This window comes from Jaculus jaculus, chromosome 5 (genome assembly GCF_020740685.1).
Source record: "Jaculus jaculus isolate mJacJac1 chromosome 5, mJacJac1.mat.Y.cur, whole genome shotgun sequence".
NCBI classification, from domain to species: domain Eukaryota; kingdom Metazoa; phylum Chordata; class Mammalia; order Rodentia; family Dipodidae; genus Jaculus; species Jaculus jaculus.
In genome coordinates, this window is record NC_059106.1 from 43,670,315 (window position 1) to 43,679,767 (window position 9,453).

Below are 9,453 nucleotides of genomic sequence, written 5' to 3' on the forward strand. Positions count from 1 at the left end.
TGTGGGTCCTAAGGAATGGAACTGAGGTCCTTTGGCTTTGCAGGCAAATGCCTTAACCGCTAAGACATCTCTCCAGCCCTCCAGCCCTTTTTTAAAATTTTTACTTTTTGAAAAGATTTTTTGCTCTGTGTATGTAAAGCAATGTCGTGTATGTGGGGGGTGGTACTTGTGGTGCGTGCAAGTGTATGTGCCCATGCAGGGACCTATGTGCTCGCCTGTGGCAGGGGTCCCTCACTTGCAGTGCGGCCAGATCACTGCTCCACGGCTCTTCTGCCCATTCTTATTTAAATTTTATTTATTTATTTATTTATTTGAGAGAGACAGACACAGAGAGAAAGACAGATAGAGGGAGAGAGAGAGAGAATGGGCACGCCAGGGCTTCCAGCCTCTGCAAACGAACTCCAGACGCGTGCGCCCCCTTGTGCATCTGGCTAACGTGGGACCTGGGGAACCGAGCCTCGAACCGGGGTCCTTAGGCTTCACAGGCAAGCGCTTAACCGCTAAGCCATCTCTCCAGCCCCCATTCTTATTTAAGCCAGAGCCTAGTACTGACGCCATAGCTTGCTCATTTGCCCCAGCCTGAACAACTCCCTGGTCTCTGCCCCCCTTTGCAGGACTATGGCCACGCTTGGCTATTTACCTGGGATCTGGAAATTCAAACTCTAAAAGTTTCAGGCCCCCTCAGGCCCTCATGCTCACGCAGGAAGCATTCTTACCCTTTACGCCATCTCTCCAGGCCATTTAAACTTTCTGGAGGCAAGGTCTCACTCTAGCTCAGACTGACCCGGAGCTCACTCTGTATCCCAGGCTGGGCCCTTGAACTCACTATGATCCTCCTACCTCAGTGCTGGCACCTGCTTCCCTTTCTTTCTTTACTTGGTAGGTAGAGGGAGGACTTAGGGGCTGGGATGTAGCTCAGAGGTGGAGCCCTTGCATGGTCAAGGCCCCAGATTCTATTCCTAACACTTCACACACAAAGGACACACACCTTTAATCCCAGCACTCAGGAGGCAGAGGTAGGAGGATTGCCATGAGTTCGAGGCCACTCTGAGACTACAGAGTGATTTCCAGGTCAGCCTGGGCTAGAGTGACACCCTACTTTGAAAAAGAAAAAAAAAAAAAAAGCTGGGCGTAGTTGTGCATGCCATTAATCCCAGCACTTGGGAGGCAGAGATAGGAGGATTGCTGTGAATTCGAGGCCACTGTGAGACTACATAGTGAATCCCAGGTCAGCCTGGGCTAGAGCAAAACCCTACCTTGAAAAACCAAAAAATAAAAATAAAAACAAAAGTGTGGTTTGGGGAGATAGCTCTGTGGTTAAGGTTCTTGCCTGTGAATCCTAAGGACCCAGGTTCAATTCCCCAGAACCCACATAAGCCAGATGCACATGGTGGCATTTGTTTGCAGTGCATAGAGGTCCTGCCATGACCATTCTCTTCCTCTCTCTCTTTCCGTCTCATAAATAAATAATAAATTATTTTTTTTTTAAAAAAACAAACAGCTGTGCATGGTGGCTCATGCTTTTAATCCCAGCACTTGGGAGGCAGAGGTAGAAGGACCACTGTGAGTTCAAGGCCACCCTGAGACTACATAGTGAATTCCAGGACCATCCTAGTCTATGAGATGACAGTAAAAATCCACCCTCAGGCATGTTCCTATGCTGGGGATGGCTCAAGCCGAGACTTCCCAGCCATGACTAATTTATATGGTCATGCCTGGGTGAGTTAGTGACTTCCTATAAAAGAGTAAAGAGGAAAGTGACTTGTTTCAGGACATTTAAGTAGTGGTTGGTGGCGATGCTGCACAAAATATATCTTTTCATTTCCAAAACATTTTTTTTTTTGTAGGGAAAGGAGGAAATTTTGTTCTGATTCTTACATTGTTGTGTAGCTTGGGGCCATACTAAGGGGCAGAGAGCGGAGCCCAACCCACTGCCTGCATCTTCCTCTAAAGACCTCCACTAGTCCCCACCTCTACTACTTGCCTGAGTCCCCCAGGCTTGATGCCTTCCTTTCTTCCCCGAGAACCAAAGGGCCCTCAGCCAAGAACCCTAACCCTACACAAGTGGCTGTCTGAATCATTCATTACACAAAGTACCACTCATTTTCAAGGTGCACCATGTAGAGTACTTCTATTCCTGTATTGCTCCTTTAAACAGCAGGTCCAAGATCTCCCCGACCCCAACATCCAAGTCCTTCACCTGAGATCCTTTTGGTGATAACACTTGCCCTATTAAACACTTTTGTACTTGAGAGATCTAAACACAATAATCCCGGCCAAGTCTGGTGGCACAGGCCTGTAAACCCAACCACTTGAGTTCAATACAACTTAAAGAGAACCTATTTCAAAATGAAAAAAACAGGGGCTGGAGAGATGGTTCAGTGGTTAAGGCACTTGCCTGCAAATCCTAATGACCCAGGTCTGATTCCCCAGTACCCGCATAAGGCCAGATGCACAAAGTGGCACATGCATTGGGAGTTCATCTGCCAAGGCTAGAGGCCCAAGGGTGTCCATTCCCTCTCCTCTCCTCTCCTCTCCTCTCCTCTCCTCTCCTCTCCTCTCCTCTCCTCTCCTCTCCTCTCCTCTCCTCTCCTCTCCTCTCCTCTCCTCTCCTCTCCCCTTCCTTCCCCTCCCCTCCCTTCCCTTCCTCTTCTCTCTCTCTTCTTGCAAATAAATGAATAAAATTATTTTTAAAAAGTGGAAAACAGGGCTGGAGAGATTGCTTAGTGGTTAAGGCGCATGCCTGAGGCCCTAAGAACCCAGGTTCGATTCTCCAGGTCCCACATAAGCCAGATGCACATGGTCACACATGCATCTGCAGTTTGTTTGCAGTGGCTAGAAGCCGTAGTGTGCCCATTCTCTCTCACCCTCTCTCTGTCTCTATCTCTAATAAATGAATAAATAAAAATAAAATATTAAAAAAATGGAAAAACAAAACAGGGCTGAAGAGATGGCTCAGCAGTTATAGGCACTTGCTTGCAATGCCTGCTGGCCTGAAGTTCAACTCCCCAGCATCCATGTAAAAGCCAGACACAGTGGTGCATGCAGCTGGTGTTCTTCTGGTATTCATTTGCAGTGGCAAGAGACCCTGGCACCCCACTCCACCCCAATATGCAAATACTTAAGTAAAATCTTTTAAAACTTGGGTGTGGATGACTTTGGAGGCTGTGTTATGAGGATTGCCATGAGTTTGAGGACAGCCTGGGCTACAGAGTGAGTTTCAGATCAGTCTGGGCTAAGGTGAGACCCTACTTCAAAAAACAAAAACCTGAGCTAGAGAGATGGCTTAGTGGTTAAGGCATTTGCCTGCAAAGCCAAAGGATCCTAGTTTGATTCCCCAGGACCCACGTAAGCCAGATGCACAAGGTGGTACATGCATCTGGAGTTTGCTTGCAGTGGCTGGAGACCCTGGCACACTCTTTCTCTACCTCTTTCTCTCTCACTCTCTCAAATAAACTCAAATAAACTAGATTAAGCTAAATAAAAAACCAAAACCCCTAACAAAACACTTAAAAAAAATACAACAAGACAGCAACAAAAAATCAGCTGAAAGCATAGTTCAGTGGTGGGGTACTTGTCTAGCATGCAGGAGACTCGGTTCAAAACACAAACCAAACCCCATCAAAAAACAAAACAAGATAATCCCAGTGAAGGCCTTAAGTAAACCCTAAGGCAGTGATTCCTAGTTTTGTGCTTGTGTGTTGGGGGTGGGGCTATTCTGCCCTCTAGGGGACATGTACTTGTCATATTTGGAAGAACATGGTATAAGTACAGGTGCTGCTGTCCCTGTCCTTAACCACACAAAACAGTCCCTGCAGCAAAATTAAACAATGCCAAATGTCAGCAATCCCAAGGTCACCCTGTTCTTAAGGACGATGGCAGTAACAACTTCGACAGGAGAATTCGCTTTGTTCCGGACACCTTCCACGCATCATTTCATTTAATTGCTGCAGCGCCCATGAAGAGGGCGTGGTTATCCATCCAGTTATGCATGAGAACACTCATGGCACAAGAGTGGCACTGCTAGCCGGGCGTGGTGGCGCACGCCTTTAATCCCAGCACTCGGGAGGCAGAGGTAGGAGGATTGCCATAAGTTCAAGGCCACCCTGAGATGACAGAGTTAATTCCAGGTCAGCCTGGACCAGAGTGAGACCCTACCTTGAAAAACCAAAAAAAAAAAAAAAAAAAAAAGAGTGGCACTGCTGAGGGCTGGAGAGATGGCTTAGCGGTAAAGCGCTTGTCTGTGAAGCCTAAGGACCCGGGTTCAAGGCTAGATTCCCCAGGACCCACGTTAGCCAGATGCACAAGGAGGTGCACGCGTCTGGAGCTCATTAGCAGTGGCTGGAAGCCCTGGTGCGCCCATTCTCTCTCTCTCTCTCTCTGCCTCTTTCTTTCCTGTCACTCTCAAATAAATAAAAAAAAAAAGAACAAAAAATTAAAATAAAAAGAGTAGCACTGCTGGGCATGGTGGCACACACCTGCAGCCCTAGCACTTGGGAAGCACAAGCAGGAGAATCAGGAGTTGGAGACCAACCTCAGCGATACAGCAAACTGAAGGCCAGTCTGAGTTACAGAGATGCAGTCTCAAAACATAACAAAATAGTAAATACAAATGGAAATATGTCATCAGGCCATGCCTCACAGCCAGAAGAGGACGCAGCGGGAGTGAGTCACAGACGCTTCTCCCTCCCAGACCCAGTGCAACAGCAGCCGCCTGCTCCCCCCACCCCCGACCCATGCATCTTACACCCGTGCCTGAATCAGCTGATTAATTTGCACAAATATGTGCTACCTCCCACTCATGCGCACACACATCAAATGTAAATCCTTGAAAGTGTTATTCAATTCATGTTCACTTCCTGGCATCGCTTATTTTTCTCAATCAAGGGAACTTACACTGGGAGAGGGGATGCAGAAAAAAAAAACAAAACAATGTTTTTGAGACAGTGACTCTAGCCTAGGCTGGCTTCAAACTCCATATGTAGTTGAGGATTACTTTCACCTCCTGACCCTCCTGCCTCCACCTCCCAAGTGGTGAAATGACGGGCATGTGCCACCACTGCCAGCGTACGCAGGGCGTGGGAGACAAGCCAAGGCCTCACATGTGCTGGGCAGTCACATTACCAACCAAGCTACGACCCCAGCCCTTACAAAAATCCCTTTGTCTCTTAAAAACAAATATCAAAAGCCGGGCGTGGTGGCGCACGCCTTTAATCCCAGCACTCGGGAGGCAGAGGTAGGAGAATCGCCGTGAGTTCAAGGCCACCCTGAGACTACAGAGTTAATTCCAGGTTAGCCTGGACCAGAGTGAGACCCTACCTCAAAAAACCAAAAAAAAAAAAAAAAAAAAAATCAAATTTTCTGAGTTTATTTTCCTATCAGTCACTTTAGCTGCGCTACTTTCTGGAAAGGCTGAATAAGATGCCCTGAAGCCAAGGAAGGTAGATGCCTTTGAGTTCAAAGCCAGCTCGTTCTACACAGTGAGTTCAGGACAGCCAGGGGTACAGAGTGAGACCCTATCTAAAAAAAAAAAAAAAAAAAGGGCTGGAGAGATGGCTTAGCGGTTAAGCACTTGCCTGTGAAGCCTAAGGACCCCGGTTCGAGGCTCGGTTCCCCAGGTCCCACGTTAGCCAGATGCACAAGGGGGCGCACGCGTCTGGAGTTCGTTTGCAGAGGCTGGAGGCCCTGGCGCGCCCATTCTCTCTCTCTCTCCCTCTATCTGTCTTTCTCTCTGTGTCTGTCGCTCTCAAATAAATAAATAAATAAATTTTAAAAAAAAATAGGGAGAGAGAATAGACACATCAGGGCCTCTAGTCACTGCAAACAAACTCAAGTTTTATGTGGTACACTGAGGAATCAAACCTGGATCCTCTGGCCTTGCCAGCAAGTGCCTTAGCTGCTAAGCCATCTCTCCAGCCAAACCTCAAATTCTTAAGTCTAAAAAAATGGGCCAAATTAACCCTTTGAGATTCAGTTCAGTTCCAGGTACTTTCTCAACAGCAGTTCCAGTGGCATGAGTCCCCTTGGGGTGTCCGTCTATGAACTTCACATCTAAGTCCTGTAAAGAGCAGCTGCTGGGTGGGTTGTGGGGCAAGACCCCCTAAGATGGTCCTGCCCAGTTAACACGAGGAGCTCCCACTGACTCCCCAGGAAGCTCAGCTGGGCCTGGGGCTGCTCCCCACCACATACTCACCCCTTCCTTCTTCTGTTGCTCCTCCATCCTTGCTCTGGAAGGACAGCACGCTGCTCACCTCCTCCAAGTGACGGGCGCACTGTGTGGAGACAGAAGACATCCCCGCTGCACTTTGGCCATGCTGACTCTCAGCCAATCGCATTTTTACAGCCGGTCTAAGCCAGAATAACCCTTTAGGGTCGCAGGAGCCTGGCTTTCCCTCTGCTTCTGCTTTTAAGTTAAATGTCTGGGCTTTGGCTCAGCCATTGGGCGCCCTAGATTTGCAGTGTCAGCACGGTCACAACGTGGACTGGCTACAGTGTTTCCTCACTGCCCAGGCTTGTACCAGACAGGCTTGTGGCGTGTTCCTGGAAGGGATATTTTTGTCTAGAACACATGGTAAGCCCATAGCTGTCACTAGCCCTCCGCCACACTAAGTAATAGTGCAACAGATGTCCCCTAGAGGCTTTGCAGAAGTGGCCCTCACCAGGACAACTGCAGCCAAGTGAAGAGTCCCTTTTTGCCTAAGTAACAATGCCAACACTTTTTTGTTTTTGGTACTAGAGCTGGAACCCATTGCCTTGCACATGCTAAGGACATATTACATGCTCTACAACTGAGCTATGACCAAGCCCCAAGTAATATGTTTTGAGAGAATATTTTATTTTGCTTTTTAAAATGTTTTTACTTACTTATTTGCAGAGAGAGATAGAGATAAGAGAGACAAACAGAAGGAATGGGCATGCCAGGGCCTCCAGCCACTGCAAATGAACCCCAGATGCATGTGCCACTTTGTGCATCTGATTTTACATGGGGACTGGGGAATTGAACTTGGGTTGTTAGACTTTGCAGGCAAGCCCTTTAACTGCTGAGCCATCTCTCCAACCCTCTATTTTGTTTTTCAAGGAAAATGAGTGGTCTAGAGATACTCTTTTCTGTGTATTCATCATTATGGGGAAAGCAAGAAATAGCTTGTACCTCTATGGTCAGGGCAGGAAAAGTAAGTCACCGTGGCAGGTCTGTGTATGCTCATGCATAGCCTGGCCATGAGGGCCCGTGTTCAGCTGCCACGGGGCACGCCAGGCCAAGTGGCCAAAATCCAGGGCAAAGTCCCGCCAGGCCCACAGGTTTTCAACTTGAAAGGACATGCTCCCTGTTTTATCTGCCTTGGCATGAACCCAATTCATTTACTGCCCACTATGTGTTGGGCATTGCTTTTGGAATTGTGGTTCCTAACGGTTGAAAGTGTTACAGTAAATGTTGGTTGGGGTAAATGTTGGTGGTGGGTGGAGCTGTCCCTAGGGAGAACTGAGCATCTCCTTCTAGGAACGTCACTCATTTCTTCTGTCACAATGCTAATATTAGACGATCTCTAACTAAGGCGTGACAAGATGAGAGAGGTTTCCAATTATTTCAGAATTTGAGAAATCCTCCACAGAAAATGCACATTAGTTGGTGTGGTGTGTGCATGCGTGTGTATGTGTAGGAATTACCTGAGAGGAAATGTCTGGGTGGTGCAAACGGCCAGTTACAAGATGCAGAAACCACGAAAGACCCACTTCTTGGCCTCTACAACTTCTTGCTCAGCATCTTCAGAGGAGTAGGGATCTGAAAGCTGAGGCCTCAGTTCCTGTCTCAACTTCCCCGACTGGGGCCTTTCCCCATGCCCAGAATCAGGGGCTCAGTCCCTCAGGCCTCCCCTAGGTCAGGCTTAGACCAACAGACTCCAGGGCTGAAAGGTGGTCAGCGGCTACTTTTGGAGGCCCAGTGCCTGGGTGGACCCAAAGCATAAGGCTTTGGCTTTCTCACAGTGGAGGGGACTGTCTTGTAGCTTTCCCACCATCTGTGCTTGTTCTCCACGTCCACCAGCGCCAGAGTGGACCTTCAGAGCCACTCCCAACGCACCCTTGTCTCTGCCATTTCCAAATGAGCCAGGGAACCTGTCACTCTAGTTTTGCTTTGAGTTTTATTTGGGGTAGGGGGTGTTTGTTTGTGGTTTTTTTTTTTTTTTCTTTTGAGACAGAAACTTAACTCCAGGATGTTTTGGAATGCACTTGCCTCTAACCCACAGTGATTCTCCTGCCTCAGCAGCTTCCTGAATGCTGGTATTACAGGCATGAACTACCACATCCAGTTTTCACTTTGGGGTTCAAAATGGCTATTTTGAGCTGGAGAGATGGCTTAGTGGTTAAGGCGCTTGTCTGTAAAACCTAAGGACCCAGGTTCGATTCCTCAGTACCCATGTAAGCCAGATGCACTAGGTGGCACATGTGTCTGGAGTTTGTTTGCAGTGGCTAGAGGCCCTGGTGCACCCATTCTATCTTACTCTATCTGCCTCTTTTTTCTCTCTCTCAGATAAATAAAAATAAAAATATTTAAGATGGCTTTTTTTACTTTTTTTTTTTTTTTTTTTTTTTTGGTTTTTCGAGACAGGGTCTCACTCTGGCCCAGGCTGACCTGGAATTCACTATGTAGTCTCAGGCTGACCTTGAACTCACATTGATCCTCCTTCTTTTGCCTCATAAGAGCTGGGATTAAAGGCTTGTGCCACCACGCCCAACCTAAAATGGCCATTTTTTTTGTTTGTTTTTTTCGAGGTAGGGTCTCACTCTAGCCCAGGCTGACCTTGAACTCATGGTGACCCTCCTACCTTTGCCTCCTGAGCGCTGGAATTAAAGGTGTGCACTATCACACCTGGCTAGGTAAAATGGCCATATTTTTTAAAATATATTTTTATTTATTTATTTGCAAGCACAGAAAGAAAGAAGTGAGACAGAGAAAAAAATGGGTGCTCCAGGGTCTCTAGCCACTGCAAACAAACTCTAGATGCATGGGCCACCTTGTGCATCTGACTTTACATGGGTACTAGGGATTCGAACCCCAGTTGGTAGACTTTGCAGTCAAGTGCCTTAACCCCTGAACCATTTCTCCAGCCCATAAAATGGCGATATTTATTGGGCTGGAGAGATGGCTTAGCGGTTAAGCGCTTGCCTGTGAAACCTAAGGACCCCGGTTTGAGGCTCAGTTCCCCAAGTCCCACGTTAGCCAGATGCACAAGGGGGTGCACGCATCTGGAGTTCGTTTGCAGAGGCTGGAAGCCCTGGCACGCCCATTCTCTCTCTCTCCCTCTATATGTCTTTCTCTCTGTGCCTGTCGCTCTCAAATAAATAAATAAATAATTTTTTAAAAATGGCGATATTTATTGAAGAGAGGGAGAAAGAGAGAGGGGGATGCCAGTGAGCAAGGGCCTCTTGATGCTGCAAATGAATTCCAAACACACT

The 9,453-nt window shown here is 47.6% G+C and overlaps 1 protein-coding gene across 1 annotated transcript in view; it reads right to left on the bottom strand.

Annotated features, from left to right (window-relative positions):
• The window catches only part of LOC101600633 (solute carrier family 2, facilitated glucose transporter member 5), a 56,449-nt gene extending 50,153 nt beyond the window's left edge, over positions 1 to 6,296 (bottom strand). The window contains exon 1 of the mRNA XM_012948560.2: positions 6,194 to 6,296. Coding sequence (XP_012804014.2) covers positions 6,194 to 6,220 — 27 coding nt within the window. The 5' untranslated portion in view covers positions 6,221 to 6,296. The remainder of the gene's footprint in view (positions 1 to 6,193) is intronic.
• Positions 6,297 to 9,453: the final 3,157 nt, after the last annotated feature.